The sequence below is a fragment of the Canis lupus genome, chromosome 3, assembly GCF_048164855.1.
Source record: "Canis lupus baileyi chromosome 3, mCanLup2.hap1, whole genome shotgun sequence".
Lineage (NCBI taxonomy): Eukaryota > Metazoa > Chordata > Mammalia > Carnivora > Canidae > Canis > Canis lupus.
This window is the reverse complement of record NC_132840.1, coordinates 79,660,251-79,680,430: the sequence shown is the minus strand read 5'-3', so window position 1 is coordinate 79,680,430 and position 20,180 is coordinate 79,660,251. Positions and strand designations below refer to the sequence as shown.

The window sequence follows — 20,180 nt, the reverse complement described above, 5'->3', positions numbered from 1 at the left end:
AAACCACTGCCTGATTGTTTTTATTTTTTTATTTTTTATTTTTTTGCCTGATTATTTTTAAAACTTAGCTTTCATAATCATCCTAATTAGTAATTTAAGGCTCACAATAAGGATCAAAGAACTTACTTTTCAACTTTCTTCTGATGTTCTTTTTGCCTTTGTTGTTCTTTTACTTGTTCTCTCTCAATATCCATGAAAAGTCGTCTATATCTCAGGTATTGCTTTTGACGCTAAAGAAAAGAGGTTAAAATTGTTAAGATTCGGCTCTCAGAGGACTTTCCCAGGAAGGACAATACGCCTGTGCCACAGACATACTATGTGATACAAAAGTCACATGAAATTAAGTCCTTAACTTCCTTCCATTTTATGGTGACCTAGGATAATATCACATACAGCAAGAGCTTTATATTCTCAAGCACATAGCTATTAAACATTACAGACAAATCAGAGAAAGAAGTACTAATTTAGTTTGCCCTCACTATAGTCCTTTGTCAAGAGCACTTGAGGAAATAACTGTATTTGATACGATATGTTACTATATTTACTCTGTGTTCCCAAGTAATCTGTACCAAAGAAGCAGGGCCAAGGAAAGAATGTGACAGGTATTTTATAAAAAAACAATAGTCACTTTAAATTTTCAAAAAGAAATTTTTAAAAAATATTTTATTTATTTATTCATGAGAGACAAAGAGAGAGAAGCAGAGACATAGGCAGAGAGAGAAACAGGCTCCCTGCAGGGAGCCGGATGTGGCACTCGATCCCAGAACTCTGGGATCATGACCTGAGCCAAAGGCAGACACTCAAACCACTGAGCCACCCAGGTGCCTCTCAAAATTGAAACTACAACACAAAAGTAAACTCTAAGCCTAGCTTAATATAGTAAGAAGGAAGAAGGACTGAGGAATATCTGAGCACCATACTTTAAAAGGGAACAAGTATAGGGGCTTCTGTATAGTTTAAGTGGTTAAATGACTTACTCTTGATTATAGCTCAGGTCATGATCTCAGAGTTGTAAGATCAAGCCCCATGTTGGGCTCATGCTGGGCGTGAACCTGCTTGGGATTCTCTCTCTCCCTCTCCCTCTGTCCCACTTCTAAAAAAAGGGCGGAGGAACAAATATAATAAAAGCAAGTGCTATTGCCCTGTGGGTTTATACATTCGCAGGACACGAGCTACTCAAAGGGCACTAGTGTACATACAGACATGGTTTTGCCCTCTGAGTAGCTTATGTCCTTCTGGTAAAAATTATTAAAAGTATAATAGCTGATTCTTAATTCTGAGGCCAACACAAGCATCAGTGGTGTTTTTTAAAAACACAAGATGCCCCAAACCTACCTTTGCACATACGGATCTAATAGATCTGTTTGGGTCCAGGCATTTGTATTTCGAAAAAAGCTCCACATCTGATTCTGGCATGTGGGCAGTGTTAAAAACTGCTGGTTTAACTAACTTTAGATTGAGGAGGAAAAAAAGGAAGTCAGGATGCCTGGGTGGCTCAGCGGCTGAGCATTTATTTGCCTTTGGCTCAGGGTGTGATCCCGGGGTCCTGAGATCAAGTCCTGCATCAGGCTCCCTTCAGGGAACCTGCTTCTCCCTCTGCCTGTGTCTCTGTGTGTCTCTCATGAATAAATAAATAAAATCTTAAAAATGAAAAGGAAGTCATAAGTTAAAACTCTTCCTTTAAGTTATTGTGATAAATACATACTAATGGGAAAAATTCGCTAGGATCAGATCTCTGATCTTACATTAAGGTATCCTAAATCCTAGAAGCCTGAAAAAAAAAAGTTCAACACATTACAATGATTCAAGTAACTTCTTTGCCTTTATCCATGGAATTTGCAGTATTAGCTCTTAACGTGCAAGAACACAAGAAATTATTCCCAATTTCACATGTACTATTATAGTAGAAATATTGGTGTCCAAGAGCGATTATCATTACATACCTCTTTCTTGTCTTCTTCTTGATCTACTCCAGACTGAAATGTCAGGGGAGTTTGGAATTCAGTGTTCAATCTTGATTGATATTCATCATAAACCTGTTTGAAGTCCAGTCACACAAAGTGACTAAACTGCCAAAAGTTAGTCCTATACATGCTTTTGATATCTTCACCAATTGATTCTTTTCTCCCTCAACCTTAACCTCAATTGGATAAAAACAAATAAAAAATCAATAAAATAAAATAAATTCTAAAAGAATGAAAGAAACAGATTCAGAAGGAATAAACCAAATAAAAACCAATAAACTAAAGAAAATGACTCAGGTCAAAAACATGGATCAATTAATAACAAATCAAAATGTTCAGAATGAGGGGCACCTAGGCTCAGTGGTTGAGTGTCTCCCTTTGGCTCAGGTCATGATCTCAGGGTCCCAGGATCAAGTTTTACATCATGCTCCCTGCAGGGAGCCTGTTGCTCCCTCTGCTTATGTCTGCCTCTCTCTGTGTGTCTCTCACAAATAAATTAGGAAAAAAAAAAAAGTTCAGAATAAAAGTTCTTCTAAAGTGGCCACTTGAAATCTGAGTTTGCTTAGGATTGAATCCAGGATATAAAGCCAGATTCCTTATTATCTCAAATCTAATCATTTTCAATTTATATAACTCTTTTGGTGGGTATGAGTTCAAATAAGAATCTGAAAATATTATAACATCAAGTGATTAAAACTAGCTAATTTCCACCCCCCATGTTACTAGAAAAGCTTTATGACATAACTTGGTACACCTACTTTGTTATTGGTCAAAGTATGACCTCTAACTTTTAGAAATGTAAGCTTAATATTACTTTTTTAAAAAGATTTTATTTATTTATTCATGAGAGAGAGAGAGAGAGAGAGAGAGAATGAGAGAGAGGCACAGACACAGGCAGAGGGAGAAACAGGCTCCATGCAGGGAGCCTGACATGGGACTCGATCCCAGGACTCCAGGATCACACCCTGGGCTGAAGGCGGCACTAAATCACTGAGCAACCCAGGTTGCCCTTAATATTACTTTTTGTTTAGTTTAAAGTTATGTATCTTATAGCAAAGTGGCAGGATATAAGATCAGCATACAATAATCAATTGTACTTCTTTATACTTGAAAATAAAATTAATGGAAAAATCCATTTAAAATGCCATAAAAAAATTACTTAAAGTTAACAAAGTTAGTGTAAATTTTATACTCTGACGCCTACAAAACATTGTTGGAAGAAATTAAAGGAGGTCTAAATGAATGAAAAGACATCTGTTCATGGGTTGGAAGACTTGATAGAATGGCAGTACTCTCCAAATTGATCAACGGATTTAATGCAATCTCCACTGAAATTTCAGATGACTTTTTTATAGAAGTTGACAGAGTGATCCTTAAATTCAAATGCAAGAGACCCAGAATAGCTAAAATGGTTTTGAAACAGAACACAGTTGGAGGAATCACTCTTCCCAATCTCAAAACTTACTACAAAACTACAGTAATCAAGATGGTATGGTACTGGCATAAAAACAGGCTTAAAAAATAAAAAAGAATAGACTTATAGATCAATGGAACAGAAGTGATAGTTCAGAAATAAACCATTATATTTACAATCAACTGATTTTTGGCAAGAGTGCTCAATGGGTAAGAAGAATCATTTTAACAAATGATGTTGGGACAACTGGATGTCCACTTGTAAGAGAATAAAATTTGATTCCTACCATATACATATATGAAAATCAACTCCAAATGGATCACAGACCTAAATATAAGAGATATAAAATTCTTAAAGAGTAAATATTCATGATCCTGGATTAGGTGTTTTATTAGATATGACATCAAAAGCACAATCCACAAAAGAAAAAGTAAACTTAGACTTCTTTAAAACTAAAAACTTTTGTGCTACAAAGGAAACCATCAAGAAAACAAAAAGTCTACCAAATGGGAGACAACATTTGCAAATCATGTAAAATCTAGTAAGAATTCACAAAAGACAAATAACTCAATTACAAATTGGGCAGATAATCTAATAAGCAGTTTTCCAAAGAAAAAATATACAAATAGCCAATGTGCACATGAAAAGATGCTCACCATTAACCATCAGGGAAATGTAAATCAAAACCATGAGATACCACTTCACACTCATTAATATAGCCATAATTAAAAAGGCAGATAAAAAAAATTAAAAAAAAATAAAAAGGCAGATAATAAGTGCTAGTGAGGATGTGAAGAAATTAGAACCCTCATACATTGTTGGAAGGGATGAAAAATAGTGCAGCCGCTTTGGAAAACAGTTTGGCAGTTCCTCAGAAGGTTAAGTATAGAGTCACCATATGTCCCAGCAATTCCACCCCTTAGTATATTCAAGAGAAATGAAAACACATATCCACAGAAAAACTTGTACGCAAATATTCAAAGCAACATTATTCATAATAGCCAAGAAGTAGAAACAATCCAAATGTCCATTAATTGATGAGTGGATAAATAAAATGTGCTATACGTATAACATGGAATGTTATCTAATGATAGGGATAAAGTACTGCTATATGCTACAAGGTCAATGAACTTTGAAAACATTACACTAAGTGAAAAAAGCCAGTCACAAAAGGCCATATATTCCGTGGTCCCGTTTATATGAAATGTCCAGAAAAGGCAACTATAGAGAAATTGGTTAGTAGTTTGCATAGGGTTGAGGGGTGGAGGAAAAAGGAATTGGCTGCTAATGAGTAAGGACTTTTAGGGTATGATGAAACTGTTCTAAAACTCATTGTGGCAAACTCTACACAACACTTTGAATATACAAAAACACTGCTTTTTACACTTAAATAGATTATATCATTCGGAGTCAATCCTCAACATTCTATGTTCCTTATCTGTGAATTTGCCTATTCACCAAAATTTATTTGTAATCCCAAAATTAACACTTGTGATGCTTTTATGGTCATTTATAGACATGTACAGAGCTGTGAGAAATTTGAGTCACCAGATAAGAATGTTGCCAGCTGAGGCTGAACAAAGTGATGCTCTGCTCTTTTTGTTTCAGCTTTCATACTGTAACCAAGTATTCTTTCCAAGGTCTATTTAGTGCCAAAGTTTTTGCATTTTTGTGCTCTTTTTTTGTTGGTGATTTCACTCACTACTTAAAATGGCTTCCAGGGCACCTCAGTCAGATGAGAGTCTACTCTTGATTTTGGCTCAGGTCATGATCTCAGGGTCCTGGGATCAAGCCGCACATCGAATTGGGCTCCAAGCTCAATGGGGAGTCTGCTCAAGGAGGGAGTCTGTTTGAGGTTTTCTCTCCCTCTCCCTCTGCCCTTCTCCCAGCTTGGTCTCTTACTCTCTTTCTAAAATAAATAATCTTTTAAAACAAATAAAAATAAAAAATATAATAAGATAAAATGGCTCCCAAGCACAGTGTTGAAGTACTATCTAGTATTCCTAAGCATAAAAAGGTTATGATGTGTTTTATAGATAAAATATTTATATTAAATAAGCTCATTCAGGAATAATCTATAGTGTTATTGGCTCAAAGTCCATGTTAATGAATCAACATTATATATTCAATAAGATGTCTTTAAACAGAAATTCACAGGGACGCCTAGGTGGCTCAGTGGTTGGGCGCATCCACCTTTGGCTCTGGCATGGTGATCCTGGAGTACCTGGATCAAGTCCCACATTGGGCTCCCCTTGAGCAGCCTGCTTCTCCTTCTGTCTGTGTCCCTGCCTCTCTTTCTGTGTCTCTCATGAATAAACAAAATCTTTAAAAAAAAAAACAAAAACAAAACAGAAATTCACATAAAATAAAGTCAGGTATTAGTCAATGACCAAAACATGATCAGAGGCTCACAAAATCCTAACTCTGTATCTCCCCTAGGAACAATGGTTTAGTATTCACCAATTCAGTGTTTGTAGCAACTTTATATACTACTACAAATAACAAGAATTGACTGCATACCTCATTTTTAAAATTATTTGTTATAGATAAAATCTGAAAATGATACATAGCAGAGACAGATGGTAGTTTTTTTCTGGAATTTTGGGTTATTTTTTTGTGTTTACTTTTGCTACAATAAAAATGAAAACATTTTCTGCTTTCAAAAAAGTAAGGGAAACTGGACTTTCAGCACTGGGCAAGGAGTAAGCTCACTATGGGCCTGTCTGTCTCATTGATTCTAACTAAAGATTCCAGGAAATGTGGCCTGCAGTTAAGTGGAGAGCGTAGGGGTGGAGTGTCCTGAAGAGGAATGAGCTAGAAAAGTGGATACCTTAACTCTGTGTATGAATTGGCTTAAAATCCCAAATCACCTCGGAGTTGCTCTTGCATAAGATGGACCTAATGGAGTATAATGAAGGCTTTGAAAATTGAACTAACATTCAAGCCACTGTTCAGAGAAGATGAGAAAGACCTTATAATATAAACTTAACCAGGTTGATTGCCTGCTAGGACAAACAAAACAAAAAGTGTAACATTCTTTAGAGGATTTCAAGAGAGGCCAGAGTCTCACAATATTCAAAATTGGACACAGAAGAAAGGATGGCAAGAGAATCCAGAATGTGGTCCAAAGACAGACAACTCTTCTTCTGAGATAGTAGGAATATGTAAGAATGCCAAAAAAGCAAATGGCTGAGGGAATTAGCACATGATGGCTTCTATTTTTTTCATGAAAGTCTGAGTATGAGGATGCAGCAAGAACTTTACAAGGTATCTAAGCTTTACAATCATTAGTGTGGGCCATAGGATAAGGAGCAGCACAGGGGACTAAGCAGTTGTGACTGTAAACCGAGTATGACTATGATCTAAATCTATACTATTGACGTGTTTTTCCTGATAAGGCTGGGTTATTTCAGGAGCCTAAAAAGGGAAAGTACTGACCCAGGAAATCAGGGCTTGTATGGTGGAAGAACAAGAAGAGGTTCCAACCACCAAGGCAGCACCCTCAATCACAGTTAGGTACGCCTCTTCTGTGCTCAGTTAATGCCCTATGCATCCTCTACCATTAATTATGTTGCTTCATAATTATCTGCTTATGTATCAGTCCCTCTTCTGTAGACTTAAAAAAAAATTTGAGTTCTGAAATTTGAGTTCTATGGCTGATTTACAATTGTATCTTTGATATTTAGTGCCTAAACAATGGCTAACACCTAACAAGGTGTTGAATAAATGTCTGACTAATTCATTCAAAACATATTTAAGAAGAGACTAACAGGTACCAGGCACCAGACTATCAGGTACTCTACAGGCTGCCCACATACTGGTAAACACGTTAGGTGAGGTACCTCTCTTCATAAAGCTTATAGACCAGTGGAAAAACATGTTAAATAAATAAATTATTACAAATTGGTTTGTGCACTGAGAAGGAAAGAGAATGTAAGGATAGAGAAAAACAGAAGAGAGGAGACCTATTTTTGATAAGGTGGTCAGGACAATCTTTTCCAAGGACGTAACATTTATGCTGAAATCTGAAGGATGAGAAGGGACTGGCTTTGTGAACTAAAAAACAGAAGGCTATCCAGGGAAAGGAAAAGACATATGCAACAGATTTGGCATACTCCAGGATATCTAAGTGACAATGTATGACAGCATACCTTCAGGCCAGCCTCATAAAGACAAGCTAAAAATGACAGAGAGCTACAGTTCAGTCCTGAAAACCTCAGCCCAAATCCTACTTTCTGTCTTGATGCTCCTTTTCTTCTGCTCTCTTAAAAGAGCCAAGAGGAAATGTCTCTTTAGCTCTTTTATATATCCTAACAACACTGGTTGCCTGAAGACTCTGTTGTTAAAATAACATAAAATCATAAGATAGAAATTATCCAGACAGTGATAAATCCTAGTGGGAATAAACTAGACTTCAGTTAAGCCATGGAGGAATCTCAGAAGGCCACATTATTATAACATTTTCTTGAAAAACTATAGATCTTAACTCAGTACATCAAAGCTTAGGCAATATAACCCTAATAAGCTCCAGGCTACACTCTGAACAGTTTATTTCTTGGTGATCCCATGTTATGCTCTACCAGCTTACAGACGGAGATCTAGGCCTGGCCATTGGGTGGAAGATCTTCCTGACCCCTCTCCCATAGAAACCACTCATTTCTTCTTCCCTCATGCCATAAAAGACACCGGCCATCAGAAATATACCTCTTACAAAAGAACATACATTTTCCAACAGGCAGCAAGTGCTCCTAACAATATCCTAGGTTTCAGTGAAAGCACTAAAGTAATCTTAGGTCAGGGTAAATCTTACACACTATGACATAAAATAAGAAATCTGCTTTTTGCTCAGCCTTACCACTCCCAGCTCAGTAGGTGCCAAAAATCCTGTCTAAATTCCATTACCCAGACAAAACATGAGAGACACCTAACTCTGGGAAATGAACAACGGGTAGTGAAAGGGGAGGTGGGTGGGGGGTTGGGGTGACTGGGTGATGGGCACTGAGGAGTGCACTTGGCAGGATGAGCACTGGGTGTTATATGCTATATGTTGGCAAATTCAACTTTTTTAAAAAATTAAAAAAAACACACACAAAAAACAAATAAATAAATAAATTCCATTACCCATACCCTACCTGTCTTCTGCTGGAAGCCTCTCTTTGGTGCTTGGGTGGCAGATGCTGATGGTCATCCAGACGCAAATCCTCTTGCCATCTTTCAGATGTCCCAACAGATGGCTGCTGCCTGAAGCATAAGCTCTAAAAAAATACAAAAGCAATCACCAAGGTGTGAGCAGTGACATAATGCTAGTAAAAATACTATAGGCTGCAGTGACAGCCCTGACATACTCTATACAGGTCTATTAGGATAGTCTGATACATCATGGCATAAAAAAAGACTTTACACTCCTTGCCACTATTAGGGATCTTAGCTGTATCCACAAAGCAATCATAAGTTTCTTCATTTCTAAAACAAGGATAATTATAGTGTCTATCTCCCCAGATATTGTGAGAATGAGAAATGAGACAATGAATACAAAGTTCTAGAACTTTGGTTATAGAAAGTGCCTAATGAACGCAAGCTTTCATATTATTAACAGTATTAACAAGAGATAACACTAACAGCTGTAGCACTGTTGTTAGAAGCAAGCCCAGATCAAACTCCAACTAATTTACTTTCTGCTATTTACTGTTTACTACACTCTGATCTACCTGCTGTCCAGCAGAACCTGGATCATGGGTATCACGTAAAACATATTCATGAGGCTCCAGAAATAACTCCTTTCTCCATCTCTCCTCTGTCATATTATGTAAGGCCTGCCCATAGTTCTTGTGCTAAAAGACAACATAAACATTGAATAACAATTGTTGAAGCAGGAGCATCATGCCAGGGCAATGGTAAGAGCTTCAGTGAAGAGGCCTGAAGGAGTTTCAACAGGTCAGAATGGTATGATACATCACAGAACTGGAGAACAGGATAGTTTTGCTCACTATTTACTGGCCTTAACACTAAACCCTTAAGTAGTTACTATATTTCCCTGTTAAACTTGAGCCAAAACCTAAGCAATTTATTCTGGGGTACTTATTCCTCACTATACTCTGCTCTACTTATTCCCCAAGAGAGGCAAGATCTTAAACACTGGGTGAAACATACCGGTGGTACTCCAAAAGCCAGTCTTCTTTCAATCTCCCATTTCTCAAAAGATGAGAGTTGCTTGATATACTTGCTCTAGGAACAACAAAATACAAAACTGTCTAAGCAGAAATGATTAGTGACAACTCCAAAATACTACTATAGGAGGGTAACATAACAGAGTTGGCGTGCATGTGTGCTTGCATGTGTTAATACAAAATCCCCAAATATAAAGCAAAGTAGGAAAGAAAATATAGTGAATCCCAAGATACACATGCCCCAACTTCAATAATTAGTAACACTTTTTTCCATCTGTCTCTTTTCCCAATTTTTCCTGGACTATTTTAAAGCAAATCCCAGATTATTCTGGTACTTTTTTTTTTTCTTTTGTATAGGGTAACTTTTATTCAATAGTATGTTTGGAAGAAGTAAGGCAGCAAAGTAGTATTTTTATCATGTTGCTAGCATTTTCCCAAGGTACAGCCAGGAAACAAGCTTATGTCATTTCCACAAGGATCCTATGAAATGTCCCCAATAATTCCATACACGAACACTAAAGGTGGTAGAGTTGAGGCAGTTCTGAGGTGGTCAACAGCTTGTTTTATCCTTCCTCATAACTGGTTTGCAAACTACATATCTGGTTTTGGTGTATCGCTTCAGTTGGCCAAGATTAGAAGCCCTTCAGTATTCATAAGACTAAATGCAGAAAGCCAAGTATGCTCCAGGATGTGAGTTTATGCAGAACGATTTGCTGTTAACCAATTAGTATTACACAAACCCTGCCTCTTGGTCAACCCAAAGGACAGATATATGCTTTCCCACCTGGACAGACTTTAGGTTCAGGCACATTTTGAAATAACTGAAGATGTTCTGCTCTTAGCCTCACTCTGGCAGCTCTAATTCTATGTAGCCTACATGTAAACTAGCTTGATAAGCTCCAACCTGAATCTTAAGTACTTTCACCTCCGTTACTCTTTTATGAAGGAGACAGTGTTCCCCCTGTATTCTGCTCTACCTCCTCTCTAAGGGAGGCTCGGTCCTGGGTTTTAGGTTTAGCACACTGCTGATACTCCAGAGCCAATTCATCACTTATTCCCTCTGCTCTCATAAAAGATGCCATTTGCTTGAGAAACAAGTTCTAAAGGAATAAAAATAGAAACCAAACTGTCTGACCAGGGCAACATACTACCTAGGATACTGTAGGTCTCAATGACAACTCCAGGGAAATGGTACCAGGTGAGATATTCTGATACATTTTAACTTGAACAAAGATATAATGTTTTTATTTTATGCTATTTTTTTAAGGATGTAACACTTTTAGCCCAACTCTGTAGACCTGAATTTTTACTCCTAAGCCATGTACAGAACAGTCTTAACAAACTCCCCATATGTTTCGTAATTTAAGATTTGCCACATATTCCTACACTGCTCGTGTGGGGACAGTGGGTTTGTGGTAATACTGTGGGCTCCAGCAGAAGTTGTAGCATAATCTTAGTAAGCTAAAATAGTCTGATTCCATAAGAGAATACGAATGTGATTTATCAACCTTCTGAATGACAGAATTGATTTGACTGGTATAGGTCATCAGACCAGGGTCTTTGCACCTGTCCCTACACTTTACCTATTACCGAGAATATGTACAATCCAGTTATTTTATTTCGTGTTTATTTCCTTTTTATTCTGCTTTACCTGATCTCTGATGAAGGTCTGGTCCTGGAGGTTGGGAGGCAGATACTGATGACCTGCCACAGAAAAGCCTTCCCTCTCTTCCTCACTTGACATATCAGAGTATGACTCCTTGAAGCGTACTTTCTGAAAGAAAACAAAAACACGGACTGTAAATTGTCCAGCAGCAATAATACGATAGTAATAGTGCTATAGGCTTTATTGAGAGCCTTACAGTAATTTTTTTAACTCGAGATAATGTGAAATATGGAATAAAACCGAAAGCCATACTTTTTGTCATTTCCAAAGTCTAGCTGAGAACAACCTTTGCAAGTTCCCAACTAAACCCTGAACAATTCAGTTCCTGCTGGTCTCTCTCCTTTTTCTGTTCTACCTTGTCCATGATGGAGGCCTGATCTTGATGCCTGTGTTGAAGGTCCTGATGGACAGCCAGAGGAAATGCCTCTCTCTCTCTTGGGCCTAACAAAATTGATGCTCCCTGCTTCAAACCTGCTTTCTAAAGAAAGAACAAACACAAGATATCAATTGTTCAGTTAAGAAAGACAGGTTAACCAGTAATACTTGAGGCTGCAGTGAGAATTCTGGCATTAACTGAGGTCAGAATACAACTGAACATGATATAAAAAGAAAAGAAAACAGTAGACTCCTTTTCACATAAGCCCATAATTTACTTCCTGCTGATCCCTTGGTTCTTATTTTTGGCCTAGCTGATCTCTGGTGGAGGGCTGGCCTTGGAACCTGAATAGTAAAAAATACTGCCCCACACTTGTGGGCCACTCCTTTTTCCATCTTTCAGCTGTCAAAGCAGATAATGGCTGCCAGAAATATTTTTCTAATAAAGGTCAAAAAAAAAAAAAAAAAGTAAATGGCCAGGGGTAATGTGCTACTGATAATACTTTAACAATTAATAAGAACCCTAGACTTCTGAGAAATTAATGAGGAAACTATTTTTCCCAACTATGACTCCAAATCAGCTGTAATTTAGTGCTTGCAAACCCCACTCCAAAATTTAAGTAGCTATTTCTTTTTGTTTTATCTCCTTTCCACTCTATTTTACCTGATCCCTGGGTAGAAAATGCTGGTCTTTGGGTAATAAATCCTGGTCCTGAAATATGGATTCAATATTCTTGTCTTTAGGTAGAAAATCCTGGTCTTTAGGTAGGAAGTCCTGGTCCCGACATCTGGGTAGAATATTCTGGTCCTTGGGTAGAAAATCCCGGTCTTTGAGTAGAAAGTCCTGGTCCTGACATCTGGGTAGAATATTCTGGTCTTTGGGAAGAACAGACTGTTCTTTGGGTAGCAAATCCTGGACTTTGGACATAATACTCTCATCTTCTAGTTCAATATTCTGGGCTTCTGGCAAAATACCCTGAGTTTCTATCTTAACATCCTGGACTTTAGGCTCAATGGCCTGGGCCTCGGGCTCAACAGCTTGGTTTTCTGGATCAATAGGCTGGATACTGAGCCTTGGTTCAACACTCTCAGCTTCTAGCTCAACATTCTGGACTCCTGTCAAATCACTCTGGGTTTCCAGCAGATCACCTTGGGCTTCTGCAAGATAATCCTGGGCTTCCGGCAGAATATCCTGAAGGTCCTGAAGATCTAATTGCTTTTGCTCTTCCTCTTTCATCACAGCAAATAATGGATTTTTGAACTGTACTTTCTAAAAGTGAACATAAACACCAGATATAGAAAGCCAGGTAGTAGCCATACTATAGGTTCTCCATAAGATTACTAAAATAATCTCAAAGAGATATGGTAGTCAGGGGCACCTGGGTGGCTCAGTCGGTTAAGTGTCTACCTTCATTCAGCTCAGGTCACGATCCCAGGTTCCTAGGATTGTGCCCCACATTGGGCTCCCTGCTCAGTGGGGAGTCTGCTTCTCCCTCTCTCTCTGCCCCTCCCCTTGCTTGTGCTTTCTCTCTCACTCTTGTGCTCATTCTCTCAAATAGATAAATAAAATCTAAAAAAAAATATGATAGTCAAACAAATTACTAAAATAAAATGGGAAAATACAATCTTTGCTTGACTTAACAGAACCTAAATCTATAATCCCAAACCAGTACAACAATATGGCATCCCTAGTCTAAATCACACTTAGTTTAATTTCTATTATACTATCTCCTTTCACTCTGCTTTACCTGAACTCTGCTGAAAGGTTTCTCCCTGTCTTCAGAAAGGAGATCCTGCTGCTGTCCCCAAAACAAATTTTCTTTCTCTCTCTTATCTACCGTAGTAGATGAAGATTCCTCAGAGTCAGGTTCCTACAAACACACAATCAACAACAGTAAAAAAGTATCTATTATAGGTAGAAACAATGTGATTACAATAAAATCTTAGGCTTCAGCACACTATTAGGATAATTTAGTAGGTCAATATAATCAAGTATTATAAAAACATGACATTACAAAAGAAGCATTAAGACTATATAATGAAAACTATAAAACAGTTGAAAGAAATTTAAAAAGATCTAAATAAATGGAAAGGCATCCCATGTTTATGGGTCTCAGAAGATAATACTAAGACATCAAAAAACCCTCAGTCAACTGGTTTTCAACAAGAGTGCCAAGAAAATCCAACAGAGAAAGAAGTTTTCCAACAAATGGTACTGCGACAAGTGGATATCCACATGCAAAAGAATTAAAATACTTCCTCAGTACCGCATACAAAAATTCACTCAAAATAGGTTTTAGACCTTAGTTTAAGGACTAAAATTATAAGTTTTAGAAGGACACATAGTAGAAAATATTGATGACTTTGGATTAAGCAATGGTTTATCAGATACTAGATCAAAAGCACAAGCAACAAAAGAAAAATAGGTAAGTTGAACTACACCAAAATTAAAAATTTTTCAGAAATGATAGCATTAAGAAAGTGAAATGACAACCTACAGAATGGAAGAAAATACTTGCAAATCATCTATCTGATAAGACATGTATCCAAAATATATAAAGAACCCTTATAACTCAGTAAAAATCAAATAACCCAATTAAAAAATCAGCACCACATATGAATAGACATTTTCTCCCTAAGAGACATGTAAATGGGCAATAAGCATGTGAAAAGATACTCAAGATCATAAGTCATCAGGGAAACACAAATCAAAAATACAGTGAGAGGGCAGCCCTGGTGGCCCAGCGGTTTAGCGCCGCCTTCAGCCGAGGGCATGATCCTGGAGACCCGGGATCGAGTCCCACATCGGGCTCCCTGCATGGAGCCTGCTTCTCCCTCTGCCTGTGTCTCTGCCTCTCTCTCTGTGTTTCTCATGAATAAATAAATACAATCTTTAAGAAAAAAAATACAGTGAGATATCACTTCACATCAGTAGGACAGTTATAATAAAAAATATGGACAATAATAAGTATTGGAGAGGATGTGAAGAAATCGGAGCCCACATATATTGCTGATGGGAAATAGCCTGGCAGTTCCTCAAAATACTAACCATAGTTAGCCTATGACCCCAAAATTCTATTACTAAAGAAATGAATATCCACACAAAAACATGTACACAACTGTTTGTAGCAGTTATTCATAAAAGCCAAGCCATCAACTGATGGATGGATATACCAAATGTGATATAGCCATAAAAGGAACATTATTCAGCAATAAAAAGGAATGAAGTACTGATATATTCGACAACATAAAACATTATGCAAAGTGAAAGAAGCCAGTCACAAATGACCATTATATGATTTATTATATATATTATTAATGAAATAATTAATGGAGACGAGGGAAGTGTCCAGGCAAAATGTCTCAAATATATATTATATGTTATATGTTTCCATTTAGATGAAATGTTTAGAATAAGCAAATCTATAGAGACAGAAAGTAGATGAGTGGTTGCTTAGGACTAGGAGTAGGGAAAGGAGGGTATGGGAAGTGATAGCTAATGGGGATAGGGTTTCTTTTAGAGGTGAAGAAATTGTTCTAAATTAGATTATGTGGACAGTTGTATAAACCTGTGAATATACCAAAAAAATCACTGAAATGTATTACTTTAAATGAATGAATTGTGTGATATATAAATTATATCTCAAAACTTAGAAAAAAACCAATACTGGACATTAGAATCTTAACCCTTAGCGGTGCCTGGGTGGCTCAGTCAGTTAAGCATCTGCCTCCAGCTCAAGTCATGATCCCTGGGTCCTGGGATTGAGCCCTGCATTGGGGCTCCCTGCACAGTGAGGAGTCTGCTTCTCCCTCTCTGTCCCTGCTCCTGATCTCGCTCTCTTGCACATGTTCTCTCTCTTAAATAAATAAAATCATAAAAAAAAAACAATCTTAACCCTTAAACCCAAACTTAATTAGCTGTAGATGGCTCTAACAAGCCATTATCTTTCCCCTCTATTCTTTACATTTCCTTTCCTGATTTTCTACAAATTTCTGGTAATACAAAGTAGTTAAAAGACCAAAGATCTTGATGGACCTAAAGGTCAACTGTCCTCTTGTTCCTATATTTATTTTGAGGGGTGATGGTTTACTACAAAGTGCTTTCTGGAAAAAAAATTAATACAAATATAAATGGTCTAGAGAAAGTAATATGCTCATGATACTAAGTTGAGTTTTTAGGAAGATCTGGAATGATTTTAGCAGATTATAGTGGTTGAATAAAGAATAAAGAAAAACAAATAGTGAGGTCTACTTCAGATTTACAAACAAATCACTCACACATCAAACATGGAGTAAAATAGACTGGTAAGAGAATATATTAACTTTATAAATGACAATTTATGCCTATCCCCACCAATGACAATTTTAGGAGGCTTATGATTTTGTCTTGGTGACCTAACAGTATGCAAGCAACTGTATCTTCTATTTGTATCTCTAAATCTGGAATAACAATAACAACCAGACAGATTCTAAGGTCAGTAAAAATAAGTCTAACAAGGAAATGAAACCAGAGTTCAACCAGGTTATTGATTGTGTCCTTTCTGACTGGCAGATTTCCACTTCACACAACTGAGGGGCTAGAAAACTATTCAGATTTAAGGGAAAGACCACATACATGATATAAGAAATAAGATCATTCTCATTTCTATGGAATAGATTTGTTTCCAATGTGTTAGCTGAAAAATACACATGCATTCTTTGGAAGCTGCAGTGAGTCTGAATTGATCATCACCATCATCATAATGAACTACATTTAAATGGCATCTTTGTCATACAAAACTGGTTTAAACAGGATGTTATCTTAGACTTAATCCTTTTCCCTTCTACTGAATGATTATTTCAGTCAGACCTGTAAACAGTACTTTTTCTGGAAAAACATCAACTGAAAGGTTTGAAAATGTTCCACACAATATAAAATAGGAGTGTCTAGGATCTGATAACCCTTTTTTTTCTGGTTTACTAGAATGTGTCCAATCACTTCATCTAACCATACTCTGGAGTCAGTCCAATGGCACAAAATGTAGTTGCCAAAACCACAGGTATGAAAATTGTAAAAAAAAAAAAAAAACTAAGCCATTTAGAAGAATTTAGGTACAAAAGAAACTCTATCTTGAGAATCATAACAAGGCAATGCTAGAAAAAGGTAACCATACTAAATGCATCTAGGATGAAATGCCATATGTAATATACACCCATGCCCGCTTGTTTTTTATATTTAACTATAAATGTCTTAATTATCACTGAAGAGGGAAGCATTATAGGTTAGTATTCTACAAACTGCAAACATATAAGAGACAAATGTTTTTGATGGTTCTGTTGAGACACGTAAGGAAAAAACTATATATATATAGTTACATATGTATGTATATATATAACTATATATATACATATTTAGGAAGCAAAACTAAGAAAGAAGTAAATAAGAGACAGAGGTGATAATGGCCAAAAAAAAAAAAAAAAAAGAGCAAAAAGGATGAAATGGTCCATTTTACTAGATGTTATCAAAACTTGAAATTAATGCCAAAATGAGTAACCACGGGAAAATACATGAGTTTGGGGGTGCCTGGGTAGCTCAGGCAGTTAGGTGTCTGCCATCTGCCTTCGGCTTGAGTCATGATATCAGGATCCTGGGACTGAGCCCCATATTGGCTCCCTACTCTGTGCTTCTCCCTCTCCTTCTGCCTCTCCCTCCCCCTCACCCCCCACACTATGCTTGTGCTCTTTCTCTCTCAAATAAATAAAATCCTTAAAAAAAAAAAAAAAAAAGAAAATACAGGAGTTTGTTTTTAGCATCCAAATTTGTGAACACTGAAATAAACAGGCACAGAACAATGGCATTTTACAAGTATACCCTTAAATATCCTTTTAAGTCTAGTTCCACATTTAGGTTCCAATTATTCATTCTAACCTTGTATTTTGAATTAGTGCTAACAAGAAATAATCAGTATTAACTTCTGGGTCCATTTCTTTCCAGGCTTTCATCTCTGCACATAGCATCAGTCCCTAACTCTTTATTTAGCTTTATTTTTTTATAGCATTTATCATTTGAAATTATATTCTACATTTATTTGCTTATTATTTGCTTCCCTACTAGCACAGAAGCTCCTTGAGTGATCTTTGTCTATCTTTTCTCCATTCTAAAAGTCCTGCTTCTAGAACAATGCCTGGCAACTATAGACATTCCATAAATATTGGCCGAATAAAGTTTTTTCAATTGAGAATATATTGTATATAATCTTGTATCCTACTTTTTTCACTTAACTTTGTACCACACTTTCCCTTGTTTTCATATATTCTCTGAAGCATGATAATTTTTAAAATGGGTATACATAGATACACTGTAATTTTTTAACCATTCCCTACTATTTGGATATTTCAGGTTATTTCCAACAATTTTTACAGTTCTCAATACTGTCGAGATATAAATAAATCTTTATCTGTACTTTTTAAAACAATTTATTAGAAATGAATTTACCTCTTGAGGGGGAAAGGTTTTCCTTCTACCATCTGGGAACATTGATGCATTTTTTTTATTCACAGTCTTAAAGGATGCCAGCCGGTGACGGGCCTGTTTCATGGTTTGACTAAGCTGCCAGGCAAAGGGAAGAAAGAGCAAACAAAAACAGGCTAAAGTTTTAATACCAAATTCACCAAGTGTTCCAACAGGGAAACAGGCCCCTATTATTAAAAAAAGCCAGACCTAAGACAAGAGGATTATCTGCAAAGGAGACTTTGTCTGCTGATAGTATTTTTACAACATGATTTTCATTACTCTAAAATACTGTATTTCATAACTTGATTTAAGTTCTGTTATTCAAAAATTTTTTTAACAACATACACTTTGTATTAAGAGTATACACAAAAATATCAGAACCTTTATCAGGATAAAAAGTCTGAATTAATAAACTTAGAAATGATTGAGCAGATACATTCCTTACCTTCCATTCATGCTCTCAATAAGGAGTTATTTCTTCAACTAGTCCTTGCATGCCTAATCACTTTGGTCACTCCTTGCCAGAAGACTCCATTCCCAGTCCCTCTAAATTCTTTTTTCCTATTTACAAGAATCCCTTCTTCACCCCTAACTGGAAGACTGTAGCTCTTAAGTCTTTTTTCAAATCCCCCTTCTTCCAGAAAGCCTTTCTAAGTTAATTCAGAACACAAATTCAAACATCTCAACCCATTTGTTTCAAGTACTCCAAGTAACAGCTGATAATAAGTATTAATATTAAATACATTGACTTTGTGTTCATTCCATCTAGTAATTTTAGTAAGCACCTATTTTATTTTTTCAGAGAATCATAGCCTACCTATTTTTCACAAATCTGCACGAAATGTTCCCTTAAAGAAAATGCAGAAATGAACAAAGTATGATTTTTTTTTTTTTAGGCTGAGCTCTATATCATGTGGAAGAAAAGCATATCCCTACTATACTATTCAGTAAAATTATGGCAAAACCAGGACCAGTTCTAACCCATCCAGTAAAAGTTTAATGATACCAATTCTCCCTTGAAGGCAAATCATAACCATGATTTACAACTATAAATAATAAACACCTTGATTTTTACTAATAGTGAGCTAGGGATAAAAACACTCTCACTACCAGTGCAGTTTACTTACAGTGTATCACCTCTGTTTCATTCTTGCTTCTAAAGGTCTACATCTCCAGGCAGAAAAATCAGCCTGAAACATTACTCTTTATTCTGCTAAAAGGAGGACCTCTAAATTGGGTTAGCAGAGTGGCTAAAGGGGTCCAGATAGAGATAATCTTATTGCAAAAAGAGATACATGTGCAGCTGAGGTTATGGAAAATACAGAGCCACACATATGTCTGGTCTTACTCATTACCAAGTATGGTAAATGTTATTGCTTGCAAAATGTGACTAAGGATTCAAAATACCCATTGTAACAGATCTGAAATAAGGATAATCTTCTTCTCCCATCAACTCCAAAACTCTATTAGAGTCACAGATTGATTTTAGTCCCATAAACAAAATATTTCAACTGGTCCAACGGCTGAAATATACATTATAGTTTTTCAATTTCTCTATCATTACCATAACCCTTCATCAAACCTCAACCTAAAGACCCTTTCAAAGACCAGCCATGAGGACTGTAATAGGCTGAATAATAATATACACTCAAAGACCAGGTCCTAATCCCTGAAAACTGTAAATGCTGCTTTATAGGGAAAAAAGGCCTTTGCAGATATCAAGCCTTTAGAGATATTATCTTGAGATAATTTTAGATTATCCACATTGGCCCTAAATGCCATCCCAACTGTCCTTATGAGAGAGAAAGAGAGGAAGATTTGGCATACAGAAGAAGAGAAGGTGATGTAAAGATGGAAGCAGGGATTGGTATGATATAGCCAAAAGCAAAGAAATGCCAACAGACACCAAAAACTAAAGAGTCAACGATCAAATTTTCTCCTAGAATTTGTGGAAGGGGCCCTGCTGACACCTTGATTTCAGCTCAGTGAAACTGATTTTGTGAGGCACCTGGGTGATTCAGTAGTTGAGTCTCCCACTTTGCCTAGAACTGCCCAGCTTTAGCACTGGAGGTCTCGGATCATCAGAGAAGGGAAGGTGTGT

At 36.8% G+C, this 20,180-nt stretch overlaps 1 protein-coding gene across 21 annotated transcripts in view; it reads right to left on the bottom strand.

Annotated features, from left to right (window-relative positions):
• CCDC15 (coiled-coil domain containing 15) overlaps nucleotides 1-20,180 on the bottom strand; it is an 80,307-nt gene that overhangs the window by 49,675 nt on the left and 10,452 nt on the right. For 10 of the 21 annotated variants that reach the window (XR_012028816.1, XR_012028814.1, XR_012028815.1 and 7 more), the window contains 10 exons: nucleotides 18,062-18,175; nucleotides 13,335-13,457; nucleotides 12,251-12,856; nucleotides 11,567-11,689; nucleotides 11,197-11,319; nucleotides 9,529-9,603; nucleotides 9,087-9,209; nucleotides 8,511-8,633; nucleotides 1,944-2,036; nucleotides 127-230 (listed from right to left, as the gene is read on the bottom strand). Coding sequence is in view for 16 of the 21 variants with exons in the window: in XM_072822545.1 (XP_072678646.1) it covers nucleotides 127-230; nucleotides 1,944-2,036; nucleotides 8,511-8,633; nucleotides 9,087-9,209; nucleotides 9,529-9,603; nucleotides 11,197-11,319; nucleotides 11,567-11,689; nucleotides 12,251-12,856; nucleotides 13,335-13,457; nucleotides 18,062-18,175 (1,607 nt within the window). In the remaining 5 variants the exon portion in view is untranslated. The remainder of the gene's footprint in view (nucleotides 1-126; nucleotides 231-1,943; nucleotides 2,037-8,510; nucleotides 8,634-9,086; nucleotides 9,210-9,528; nucleotides 9,604-11,196; nucleotides 11,320-11,566; nucleotides 11,690-12,250; nucleotides 12,857-13,334; nucleotides 13,458-18,061; nucleotides 18,176-20,180) is intronic. The other 11 variants (XR_012028817.1, XR_012028818.1, XM_072822534.1 and 8 more) reach the window with 7 other exon arrangements.